Below are 13558 nucleotides of genomic sequence, written 5' to 3'. Positions count from 1 at the left end.
TTCTCCCTTCCCCTGTCAATCTCACTCCTCCCCACAGAGAACGGTAAAAACCGAGGGGAAAGTCTTTCTAGAACCAGTTCTCCTTTTTCCTCTGCACTTATATTTACATAGGTTTTGTTTCAAAGTGAATCCTTTCTTGCTCCTCTTTCTGGGTAAGGAATCCCCAGCCCGGTAACCAGCAGTCGTCACTGTATGTCTGGTTGGGAGTTGACTGGGCTGAGAGAGGCAGGCGCTTCTTGACGGAGGGCTCTGTGATTGCAGTCAGGTTGGTGACAGGGCAGCAACCGCTGAGGCTTCCTGTCTTGCTTGTCTGTCTTCTGGGCTGAGAAGGGACTCAGTGAGCTGGGACTGGAACAGCAGAGGCCTCTCAGGCACCTCTGTCCTCATGTGGTCTTCTCCACTTGGTCTCTAGCACGGTGGTTCCAAGGTGGCCAGAATTCCTCCGTGGAAGCTCGGAGGTATACACCCCTGTAGGGAGAGCCAGGAAGAAGCTTGTGTTGCCTTCATTAATGTGGCTGCAGAAATCATAGCCACGTTTCTGCCGCTTTTGACTGAAGACAGAAGCTGAGGCTGCCCAGGTTCAAGCGTTGGGAATATAGATTGGTAGGAGGTGCGACGGAGAAGTTATAGAAGCCCTCCTACGTGGCTCTGGCTTTAACATAAACGGTGTTACTATAGGGACGCCTGGGTGGCTGAGTCAGTTGAACATCCGACTTCTGGTTTCAGCTCAGGTCATGATCTCGTGGTCATGGAATCGAGCCCTACTTGGGCTCCGTGCTCAGCATGGAGTCTGCTTGAGATTCTCTCCCATGCGTGCGCATTCTCTCTCTCTCTTAAATAAATAAATCTTTTTTTTTTTTTTTTTAATGGTGTTATGGCGCACCTGGGTGACTCAGTTGGTTAAGCACCTGCCTTCAGCTCAGGTCATGATCCCAGGATCCTAAGATCAAGCCCCACATTCCATCGGGCTCCTTGCTCAGCGGGGAGTCTGCTTCTCCCTCTCTCTGCCTTTCCCCCATTCGCGCTTGAGCTCTCTCTCAAATAAATAAAATCTTCTTTAAAAATTAAAATAAAAAATGGTGTTACTATAAAGAGTTAATGCTGTACCTATCCCTCTGGGACTTAACATTTTCTCCTGAAGCTTTCTTCATGTCGCTCTACGTCCCTCCTTGCCGTTCTTTGTTACAGTGGTGTAAGGATCTGTGATAGGGCTCTTACATGAATTATAAGTATCTACTGATGGACCCAGTTTTCCCATTTTTCAAATAAGAGTGGTTTCATTTACTCACACTGGAGTGGACAGTGGTGGACCAGGCTCTCATTCTCTCCAAGTGCTTTATTTCTGGACAAAGCCCTTAACATCCAGATAGAGGGGTTTGGGTCCTCCCTTGTTCTCCACAGCAGCAGAGAATGTCCCCTGGAAAATGAAATAGGACCATTTCACCCACAATTTAGGGGCGGAAGGAGGCAGGATATTAGTTAAGGTTACCTACCACCTTGGTCTAGCAACCCAGGCCTCTTTTTTGTTGTTGTTGTTATTGATCTTTGTCAGCAACTTGATTGTCGAATAAATATACAAAACTAACCTTGACAAGGGAGGAAAACTTCAGAAAATTCCCTTAAATTCTGATTTTTTAAAAAATGTATTTATTGGGGCACCTGGGTGGCTCAGTGGGTTAAGCCTCTGCCTTCGGCTCAGGTCACGGTCTCAGGGTCCTGGGATCGAACCCCGCATCAGGCTGTCTGCTCAGCGGGGAGCCTGTTTCTCCCTCTTTCTCTGCCTGCCTCTCTGCCTACTTGTGATCTCTGTCTGTCAAATAAACAAATAAATAAATAAATAAAAATGTATTTATTTATTTAGAGAGCAGGAGGGGCAGAGAGGAGAGAGAGAGAGACTCTCAAGCAGACTCCCTGCTGAGCGTGGAGCCCAATGCAGGGCTCGATCCCACCCTGAGATCATGACCTGAGCCAAAATCAAGAGGCGGTTGCCTAACCGACTGAGCCACACTGGTGCACTCCCCTCCCCCAAATTTTGGTGTTTTAATATGTTTTTCTTCTAGAAGGGAGTAGGGTTATTTTTTCTTGGTTTGTGTGTTCCATCGATTGCTTTTATAGAGCTGATTAGGCCAACTAGATGTTTGTAGGAAAGAGACAGGAACATAAATACCCTGAATTTTAAAGATACAAGGTTTGTGGAGAACGGGACAAGTCTCTCTTATTTAAACTTGTGCTTTTCATATCAATCAGGTTGGCGTGATTGATTTTTCCCTCTACCTTAAGGATGTGCAGGAGCTTGATGGCGGCAAAGAGTAAGTACCACCCTGCGTGCTGCTGCTCTTCACGGTTTCGTGAAATTCTGCAGACAAGGCTACGTTGGCATTGGCTTTGTGTGCCATTTTCATTCTCATCGGGTGTCTTAGTTACAGAAGTAATACAGTAATATTCCCTCGTACAAGGAACTGAGCTCTGCAGAATAGAGCAGACAAGTGAAATATGCCCATTCCATCCCCAGCTCACTGCCCTGCCCGCCCCTCCCTTGGCAGGGAGACCCTGCTCGGGTCTCCTCCCACGGCTTTTCCAAACGCCGCAGACATATCTGTTGGTCGTATAACTTGCCTTATGGTTTGTTTGAATATAAGTGGGACGGTACTATTATATAGACATAAGTTCCCTTGGGACTTGTTCTTTGATCCTGGTGTCTCAGATGTCTCCTCATGCCACACGTAGCTCTCCTTCATGCTGGTTAACGAGAACATTCTTTTAAAGGAGCTTTTCTGGGACAGAGGAGAAGTAAACAAAGCAGACACTGTGTATAACATGCTGCCATTTGAGTTACGATAAAGCATATACATCCATATTTACATGTTGTACTTCCCTGCACATGGACTCTTCTAGAGTAGCGTACGGACGGGCTAACACGGGCTGCCTGGCAGGAAAGAGGCTGGGAGGCAGGCATGGGGGGCAGTTTCACTGTAAGCCTTTGGGTTGTGTTTGAATATTTTCCACCTATCTTTCAAATGTGTTCTGAGAAGCATTCTCACGGTCTCTGTGCCCTAGCAGCACACCTTATCTGTCAGTGGGAACCCCATTAATGTTTCAGGGGTACAAGGATTCACCCAGTTGAGACTTAAACAAAAATAGATTCTTGGGGCGCCTGGCTGGCTCAGTCAGTAGAGCATGCAACTTAGTCTCAGGGTTGCAAGTTGAGCTGCAGGTTGGGTGTAAGATTACTTAAAAATAAAATTTATATATACATATATAATTAATGTAAAGAAATGGAAATAAACTGATTATCAGTAAGGGGATAATTGAATAAATTATGGAACATTCAAAATATTCCACTCTGTGATATATTATGCAGACAGAACAAATTTCACCTACTGGGTATAGTAGACTTAAAGGGATTTCCACAAAGTATTCCTGAGTGAGAAAAGTGTGATACTGACAGGTGTATATAGGTGACCCCTGAACAACACGGGTTCAAACTGCATAGTATACTTATACATAGATTTTTTTTTTCAATAAATACCGTACAGTACTTTCTTTTTTTTTTTTTTAAGATTGATTTATTTACTTATTTTAGAGAAGGGGAGGATGGGCACAAGGAGAGGGAGAGAGAGAGAATCTCAAGCAGACTCTGCACAGAGCATGGAGCCTGGCGTGAGGCTCGGTCTCTCGAACCTGAGATCAGACCTGAGCCAAAACCAAGAACTGGCTGCTTAACCAGCTGTGCCATCCAGGCCCCCCAACCTTACAATTTTCTTTAACTTATTTCTTTCTAAGACTAAAGTATATAATATATATAACACATGAAATACGTGTTGATTACATAATTGGTAAGGCTTCCAGTCGATAGTAGGCTATTAGTAAAGTTTTTGAGGAGTCAAAAGTTACATGCAGATTTTCAACTGCATATAAGGGTTAGCGCCCTAACCTTTGCATTACTCAAGGGTCAACCATATATCATGTTTGTAGACAAACCTAAGAAATCCCTAATATATTTTTATGTTTCAATTACATACCCTGCCTATGTGTAGACACCTGTGTGTATGACACAGAGGGATATTGGGATCATATGCATATAGGCTCAGCAGACTATTCACGCGGGTTACCTGCACACCTATGTGAAGGGCAGAACAGGTAAAAGAAACAGCTGACCATGCTGAACAATCCAGCACCTGTGGCATGTACCTGTGTGAACATACATATATATGTAAAGAAGCTGGGGTTTGGAGGAAAGCATAACTTTAAAATGTAGAAGTTTTTTGGGTTTCTTGTTTGTTTGTTTGTTTTTGAGCCAGACTGGTCAGCTTTATGTGCTAAAAAGCCTCTGGTGTGCTTTCTTGAGCTACCCACTTTCCCTTCAGCACGACAGGGGCCGCTTCATCGGCCATCTCGAGGGAGGGCTGGCTACCTTGTGCCAGATGACTTTCTCTCCTCTTCCCAGAGGCCCGGCCTGCCAGGGCGGGAGGGGGTCTGCCAGAGGTCTGCTCATGTTTGTGCATCTCCCAAGACCCTGGCCGCTGTCCCTGCCACACCCCAACCCTTGGCCAGCTTTGCTCTCTGTTCGCTCCGGGATCGGGACCAGGCAGACATTATTACAGAGGTCTGACTGTCCCTAGGTTTCCTGATGACTTTGGTACTTCTTCAAGATGGTCAACGTGTTGGGGGATGGTTACAAAGTATTAGCCACAAATAAAAGGAATGTCTCTCTTTTTATGCTCTTTTTAAAAGGCACGAAAGAATTACTGATGTCCTTGATCAAAAAAATTACGTGGAAGAACTTAACCGGCACTTAAGGTAGGACTCGCTCCTTTCTCCAGTGTTACAGTTTGGTCTCAATACCCAATAATTGTTTCGTGGAACATTTTTTGAACTGCCATATATTCATAACTGACGCTTTTGCCAAACCAACAAAGAAGGTTATCACGCTTATGTATGCAGGCTGGAGAAGTATGATTTCTCGATAAGGAGCTTTGTGAATTCTTGGGTTCTTTGTCTTGTGCGGTTAGACAATGTAGAAAGCAACCAGATTATACCTTGAATCTCCACCCCTCACCCCTCAGCCACCTGGTTGGAAGTCACAGCCACGGGAAGCCCTGTTCCGGCCGGCAGTCAGCACACATCCCTCTGGGGTGCCAGGGCAGGATAAAAGGGTTGAAAAACCTTCAGGGCTAGACTTTTGATGATAATTCAGTAGCAAAAAGCAGGCGTCTTGTACCTTGATTTTTTTCATTTTAATTGGAAAGCTGCTGCTGTGTTTCCTGAAGCACTAGCCGATGGCGGTGTTGGTGGGGAGCGGGCAGAGATTCTCAGTCAGGGGTTTGGGAGACCTGTTGTTCTCTCTGTCTCTCAGTCCCCTCTGAGGGTGTGCGGTGCATGTTAGCCCCACTCCATGGGAGCGGCCCCTCTGGCCCCAAGCGCCAGTGAGACAGCTAAAGGAGCTGGCACAGTGTCGCCATATGGGGAAAGCTGCTCCAAGTTCTCCTTAGGTGTGATGTTGGCTGCTATTGCGAGACATTTTTGATAGATCCCTTATTTATTGAGTATTTTAATAAGGAACAGGTGTCAGATTTTATTGAGTGCCCTCTGCTTCATTAAGGCAGTCATGACTTTTATCCCTTAATCTGTTGATGGGCTGTATTTATTAGTAGAAATCTTCGTATTGAGCCATTTCTATATCATAGGGATAAACCCTACTTGATTGTAGTTGTATTTTGTTTTACTTTTTAAAGATTTTCATTTGAGAGAGAGCATGAGCAGGGGAGGGGCAAAGGGAGAGGGAGAACCAGACACCCGGCTGAGCAGGGAGCCCTATGCAGGACTTGATCCCAGGACCCTGGGGTCCTGACCTGAGCTGGAGACAGACATTTAACCATATGAGCCACCTAAGCACACCCTGATCGTAGACTTAATAATCATTTTTTAATATGTAAACTGATCTAATCGTTCTCTGGTTTTTCCTCTCCAGTGTGGTGTCAGGGTTATGCAGCTTCACAAAATGAATTAGGAAGAGCTTCTGGTTCATGAGCGTTCTTTGCTCCTTGAAAACATGAAGCTTGGGATGCCTAGCTGGCTCAGTCGGTGAAATATGGGACTGTCAATCCAGGGGTTTTGAGTTCGAGCCCCTTGTTGGGCGTAGGAATTACTAAAAAAAAAAAAAAGGAAAGAAAGAAAGAAAATGTGAAGCTCAAAGCCTTTGTTGAGGCAGTACTTTCCTTTTCAGCTTTTCAGTTTTTCCTAAGTTGTTTTAGATTTTTTCCTTCTGAGGATATCTCTCTTTTGGTCCTCTATATTTTCTAAGAAATGTATAAATTTTAGTGACATTTTCTAAGTTATATAGTTGGAATAGAACTGAAAGTGGTATACTTTTAAAATGTGTAGTTCCCAAGGAGCCTGTGTGGCTCAGTTGGTTAAGCATCTGATGCTTGATCTTGGATCAAGTCTCAATCTCAAGTCCTGACTTCAAGCCCTGCATTGGGTTTCACCCTGGGTGTGGCACCCACTTAAAACAAAAACCAAAACCTTGTAATTACCTCCATATCTTTTGTTTTGTGTTCCCTTTTTCTGCTTTGTGTCATTTTATAATTTTCTCACCACCCTCCCATTCCCCCCTCCTCCCCCAACAATGCTTGAACCTTGATTAACAAGTCTCCAGGGGTTTGTTTCTTTGTCCCTCCCTCAGTGGCAAAAGGCACCAGTTTGGGGCAGCAGGGCCTGGAGCCAGACCACCTAGGTTCAGATCCCAGTGCCCCACCAGTGGGGAGTGAACATGAGTGAGTTTTCCAATGTAAAGTTACGGTTTCCTCATCTGTGAAACAGGTAACAGTGAGGTTTACTCACAGAATCATGGGGAGGGTCACATGAGTTGATGCACTGAAGTGCTTAGAACAAACAGGGCCTGGCACATCGTCCAGAGAGGAAGTTACTGCTTGTTATTGTTGCCATTATTTTTAGTGTTTATCAAATTTACATCAGTTTGACATGTTTTTCAGTAGGAAGGTAGTACAGATTACTTACAGCATTTGAAAAATGAAGCAAAGTATAAAAACAATTTAAAAACCTCCTTTGATCCTATAACCCCAGAGTACCAATATCTTGTTACAGATAATGATCTAGATAAATGACCACCGGCGCATTTTGGTTCCCATCTATCGTGTTAGGGGAAAAAAAATCTGTTTCCTTTCCAATTGGCTAAAAAACAAATGGATAGCATATTTTGGGGGAAAGACATTGAAGCCTTTTCAGTAAATGTATACACACGCACACATACATACGTATTTAGAATTCTCGTCTCAGTTCATTGGAGACCCTCGGCTTTCCATCCACTGCACAGGAAACCTAGGAATCTGTTCTCATTGTTCACAGGCTGGGGAGACAGCCTTTATAAGCTCACTGTTACTTAATGTGTTGTTTTCTCTAGCTGCACAGTTGGGGATCTTCAAAGCAAGATAGATGGCTTGGAAAAGACGAATTCAAAACTTCAAGAAGAGGTTTGTAACTTTCTGAAGTTCTTAGAACAGAGTGGCCCGAGGTGCAGAGATGGTATGGTTGGTGTATCTGACCAGAGCTGCTCACTGGTCGGAATGGGATTGCTAAGCTTGGGTTGAGCTGCACGGGGGGTCAGCGTTCTCAGAGTTCTGCATCCTCAGAATGTCTGTGTTCAGCCCTGCCGGGGCTTCCCATGAGCCAGGGCAGCCGATCATGAGCCAGTTCTAAGTGACTTAGGTTTCACCACCGCACAGTGCACCCGGGGAAGACCAGGCCTCCTTGGGAAAGCCCAGCTCCTATGGTGAAGACGCTTTTCTCTTCCTCTTTACCCACCTTCCTCTGATGTAGTCTGTCCCCCTGCTGCCCAGAAGGCACAGACCGTTATGAGGTAAAAGTAACCCTCGCCCACCCCTTCTGTGTTTCGGCCTCTCAGGAATATGGAACCAGTCTCCCCACAGTGTGGTCTTTCTCTGCTTTCTCACTAGGAAGAGAGAGAATGAAAGGACAGGAAGAAGGAGGGCTGAGGCCGAGGAAGAAAGCTTGCTGCCAGCTGCCCGGCAGTCTCCTTGGTGGACACATCTTGTCTCCTGTTAGCAGGAGGGGGGTTGCTCAGCCTTTCTGAGGCTTTCCACAGGTAGCGGTCCCTGGCTGCTCGGGCCTCCCCACCAGGTCTCCCTGGGGAGGAAGAGGGCTGTGACAGGGGCCAGGGCGTGACCCCCCCACCTCGGTGTGGAGGCAGGTTACGGCCAAAGGAGAGACACAGAGCATGCTTTTGTATGGAGGGCCCAGTTTAAGTCTTACTTTAAACTGACTGCTCCCTCCCACGGGGCCAGCCCTGAAAAGCTTTAAGGAGAGGAGGTCAGATTTGTGTGAGAGAAGGAAATTCAGAGGTGGCCTTCATAGATGGGCTTCCCAGGAGCAGCTTCACCACACTTAGAATTAGAGGACCCACGTTTCCCTGGGGTGGGTGGGCCTCTGGGCCTCAGTTTAGGTAGGCAGGTCTTTGGACTCACGGTTCTCATCTCCAGATTGGATGATAACCCATACCTTACAGTGCTGTAGAAATTAGATTAGTATTCTGTAAATTTGCCTAATACTTGGCGTGTGGAGACATCAGTTGATTTTAGATCAAACATTGATTCTTTGCTCTCCCTGGCTAGGTGGCATACTTTCAGTGAAGGTCTAATTTTAGTTTTTGAAACTAAACAACTGGGTTATTTTTTTCTTCAAAGGCCAACCCTTTTAATAGAAAACCTGCTTTAGAGAAAAGTCCCTCTTCAGGGTGTGCTCTCTCCATCTTCCGAGAGCAGATGGGAATTAGCGTCTGGCTTTTGCCTGCTTCTTCCCCTTGTAGCAACTAGTACCTCCTAGAGCCATGAAGTTCCTTATTTGGGTGCAGCAGGTCATGGTTAGAAGCCCCAGTCATGGGTCTCCTAGTCCGCTTGGACTTAGATGCTTTTGAGGAAGGTGAGCAAGGAGTTGGGTGCTTCAGGCCCTCCCCTGCTTCAGTGAATGATGCCAAGAGCACCGCCAAGTGTCCCTCTTCTTTCCCCTTTCCCAGCCTGCCCTTCTCTTGCCAGGCTATATTGGGAGGCTGGATAAGGAGAGGTTGGTGGGTGTGCTCACGCCTCTGCCTGCCTCTCCCTAGGCATCCTGTTCCTATACACTTTGCCCTAAACTATGGGAACTCGCTCAAGGACAAGAAGAGGCTCTCCAGGGCCTGTCTTCAATGGTTTGGTGTGATTCCTCCCCCAGAAGGCTTTCACTCTCCCTCCGGGGATCAAATATTCTTCTGCTTAATGGCTGGCAAAACTGAAAAGAACCAAGAATCAGAACAAAAGCCCACAATCCCTTTGCTAAGTGAGAGCTACTGTGACCACTTTCATCACTGGTGTTTATATAGGCCCCAAATTTTCCTAGGCATTTTTCACCTAGGGGATTTTTTTTTAAACTAGAGGTGAGAACATCCTCCGTAACCCACCTCTTCCCCCTCCCGCTGTTCTCCCCTAAGTATGTTCTCAGGTCATTACAAGCCTCTGCAGACATTCTAGTAACTACGTGTTCGTCTGATGCTCCCACTGCCATTCGTTAAACCGCTTCTACAGTGTTGGACATTCAAGCATCTGTCAGTTTGTGTCCGCGAATGTTTGCCTTGAACTAGTTTGCTCTCGTGTTTTCAAAACTATATCCGTGTATTACCTATTCAAAACCCAGAACTGAAACGAAAAACAAAGTATCAGATACGTGGAAATCCATCGTCACCGGCGAAGGTGCCGGACATCAGCTTTTAAATTTGAGCGGCAAAAGTAGTGCTGGCGTCGAGAAACATAAACATCTTTCTTTACCAGCTTTCAGCTGCAACAGACCGGATCTGTTCGCTTCAAGAAGAGCAGCAACAATTGAGAGAACAAAACGAGTTAATTCGCGAAAGAAGTGAGAAGAGCGTGGAGGTGAGACGAGACGTTGGCCTCACGGCAGGGCGGCACGACGCACGCACACACGTAGGCCGCACGCACGCGCGCGCGCACGCGCGTATGCGTTCCTGACCCACCTCGAGCCCCCTGTGCGGCAGTGACGCAGGCCGCACGCAGTGCGCAGCTGCGGCGTTTGGTGCCGCTGCGCCCTCCCTCCCCCTCGCAGGCCGCCTGGGCCGCTGTGGGATGCCGCCGCCGGCGCCACAGCTGTTTGCGCCTCCCTGAGCTAGAGAACCCTTTTCCTGTGCTGCAGGGCTGCTGGCCGGCTGCTGTCCTACGTGATGACCCGAGAGCACGGAGAGACCGTATCTGGTTCATCTCCAAATCCCCCGGTGCTGAAGAACGTGCCGGATAAAGGAAAGTCCGCGCTGAATGGGGGCCTTTCCCACTGAGAACAACTGTTCTGCTTTAAAGAAAATTAAATACAAATTGTTTTCCAAATCTAACTTTCAAAAGTCTGGTGACTTGCTTCCGTCCTTCAAGTTTAAAGATATTTTTGAAATATCTTTTAACCTTTTTCTATTATGCTTAAAAAAGAGAATTTATCGTACATCTTTAAAAATTGTGACATTAAAAAGAATTTTTTTTGCTCTTAGTTTCAGTAGGCTCCATGCCCAGGGTGGGGCTTTGAACTCATGACCCTGAGATGAAGGGTCACATATACTCTACGGACTGAGCCAGCTGGGCATCCCAATGGTATATTTTAAAATCATTTGTAGTTAGCTCACTTCCATAAACAAACCATTCCTCTTGTTCTTGTTTGACACAGATAACAAAACAAGACACGAAAGTTGAGCTGGAGACTTATAAGCAAACTCGGCAAGGTCTGGATGAAATGTATAGCGATGTGTGGAAGCAGCTAAAAGAAGAGAAGAAAGTCCGTTTGGTGAGTATGCAGGACTGAGTGTGTTGAGAAGGTGTTCCCTGGTAGCCCGCTAGGTTCTTTGTTGGCGTGTTTCAAACACATTCCTTGATCTACTTTTAAAAACAAATGCGTTTTGGGGGGCATCTGGGTGGTTCACTATGTTAAGTGCTTGCCTTCAGTTCAGGTCATGGTATCAGGGTCCAGAGATGGAGTCCCTCATCAGTCTTCCTGCTCAGCCCGGAGCCTGCTTCTCCCTCTCCCTCTCATACTCTCCCTGCTTGTGTTCTCTCTGTCAAATAAATAAGATCTTTTTTAAAAACAAAATTTTTTTAAAGGGTTACTACTAAGCTCTGAGTTTTTTCCATCTCTATAAACCTTTGTCAGGGATCACCATGAGATCAGATTCATGGTTTCTTTGCCAGTACAGCTCCCTCACCCACAACCTCTGGTCTGTTTCTTTCTACCCAATCTGCATGCCAGTGACCAGTGTTTTGTTTTTTTGTGTGTTAAGTAGGCTCTACACCCATCGTAGAGCATGAACTTACAACCCTGAGATCAAGAGTCGAGGGTGCCAGCCAGGCACTCAGGCACCCCAGCCAGTGTTTTTTATTAGACCCAGCTTTTAGACCTGCTTTGTTTCTTTGCTTCTTTGCACCAATGTGGAGACATGTCCTGAGTTATCCAAGATGGAACTGGTTCAATATGGTCGCACCCCTGTTGCCATAATCTAGCATCCCATTCCAAAAACTCGCATGGCAATGTCACATTGCTGAGCAGACATTCTTTCAGTCTCCGCGTTCTGGTCTTCAGGCTTAAAGAACATGGTTGCTGCAACTTGAGGCTGAGTGCCACCTACCAGCTTTCTGACATACAGAGCCAGTATTCATTATACAGTGAGAAAAAGGGAAAAACTTAATCTAGTCCTTTCCAGACAAACTCTCCTGAATCTTGCTAACCTATTCTAACTGGTTTTTTTATTTCTGGCATTGCCCCAGGTAAACACATCTCTGCGGCTATTTCAATAATACTTTCCTTATTAATACCCTCTTTAAGGAACTAGAAAAGGAACTGGAGTTACAGATTGGAATGAAGACAGAAATGGAAATTGCCATGAAGCTGCTCGAAAAGGACACCCATGAGAAGCAAGACACCCTGGTCGCCCTCCGCCAGCAGCTGGAAGAAGTCAAAGCGATTAATTTACAGATGTTCCACAAAGTTCAGGTGGGAGTTAGCTTTGTGTCCCACAGCCTGGTTTCCTGCTGCCTGTTGCAGGCTGCCTCTCAGTCTGTCCCCATTCTTCCTGCAGGAGAGAGAGGACACATCTGTGAGGCACTCACATGAGGCAGGCCTAGACCCTAGGCCCTGTCACACATTCCTGTGCTTATTTTATTTGAGCCTCCCAGCAGTCCCCGAGAAAAATGCGTAACGTGGGGGAAACGTAAGTGGCAAGGCAGAACCCCATGACCGCATCACATGCCGGGGCTGGCCCAGCCCCTAAGTAGAGCTGACAACACAACTGTGCCTTCTGGATCCAAACCCGATCTCGGCCTGTTGTTCCCTTCTCTGTCTCCCCAGTGTCTGTCGCCTCTGCTTCAGTGACTAACTGCCTGCCCCCAGGGGTTGGAGAAATGGAGTACGGAGTGACATAAGTTAGTATTGTCTTTTCAAAATTTGCTGTGACACTCATCTTGCCGAGTCTCCTGTCATGTTGGAGTGGTCCAGGGGAGCTAGCGCAGAAAGAAACGGTCATGCCACAGTTTGAAGCTAGCATCTGAGGTCACATAGCTTGGGCACCTGGGTGGCTCAGTTAGTTAAGTGTCGGCCTTCAGCTCAAGTCAGGGTCCTGGGATCGAGTCCCCCATCGGGGCTCTCTGCTCAGTGGGGAGTCTGCTTCTCCCTCTCCCTTGACCCCTCGCCCTGCTCCTGCGTGCACTCTCTCCCAGTCCCCCCGTGAAGAAAAAAGTCTTTAAAAAATCACAAAGCTTTCTTGCCCAGAAGCTATGGCAGCACCCAAGACCTTCTGAAAAACTTTTCTTCTTTTGAAATTCTGTTTTCTGTTTTTAATGCCCAGACTGTCCCACTTCCTCTTCCCTAGCTGTCATGCATCTGTGTGAGAAATGGCATGAGGGCGGACACGCGTGTTCTTTTGTCCGGCTGTTTTTAAACTGTTATGTAACCGACATTATCATAATAGCAGCAGTTGGAAATTAAAGTGTAGGGAGAAAATGGAAAAGGGCCTCACTGTTTTCCTTTCCGACACATTCTCTTTTTTAATTTGTTCGTGTTTTCTTCTGCTTTGGGTCCATCTGTAAACGTAATCTTAATGCATGTTAGGGGAAGCCATCCTGCCATGATAACTTAGCAGACTCTAAAACAGAGAGCATTCCAGACCAGCACTTTTGCTCTCCCCGGTCCCTCAGGGACCCAGGCCACTCTGGTCGGTGCCATTCTTGCCAGTGGAAGGGGAGAGAAAAACAAAAGTCCAAAGGCAGGATTTCCTCCCAGACAGTGAGAGAGAAGTTACACACATCATTACGTTCGAGTCCACAGCAAAGGGCAATGTGAGGCGGCATGGCCAGGCGTGGCTGCGGGAGGAGCCTGGGGCCGGCGTTTCTGGGCTGCCAGCCCAACGAAGGGGAGCATGTGGGTTAATAGACGGGGTTGTCGCTACCCCCGTCAGCCCCACCGATCTCCTGGAAGTCCGGTTCAGTCCCAGAGTTCTCACTGT

At 46.7% G+C, this 13558-nt stretch overlaps 1 protein-coding gene across 1 annotated transcript in view; it reads left to right on the top strand.

Moving 5' to 3' along the window:
• Positions 1–13558, top strand: part of RUFY1 (RUN and FYVE domain containing 1) — a 58781-nt gene that overhangs the window by 21812 nt on the left and 23411 nt on the right. Inside the window, exons 6-11 of the mRNA XM_080804059.1 lie at positions 2248–2309; positions 4735–4800; positions 7424–7493; positions 9840–9941; positions 10735–10851; positions 11884–12051. Coding sequence (XP_080660185.1) covers positions 2248–2309; positions 4735–4800; positions 7424–7493; positions 9840–9941; positions 10735–10851; positions 11884–12051 — 585 coding nt within the window. The remainder of the gene's footprint in view (positions 1–2247; positions 2310–4734; positions 4801–7423; positions 7494–9839; positions 9942–10734; positions 10852–11883; positions 12052–13558) is intronic.

The sequence above is a fragment of the Martes martes genome (assembly GCF_963455335.1).
Source record: "Martes martes genome assembly, chromosome: 5".
NCBI lineage: Eukaryota > Metazoa > Chordata > Mammalia > Carnivora > Mustelidae > Martes > Martes martes.
This window is presented reverse-complemented; position numbering and strand designations above follow the sequence as displayed.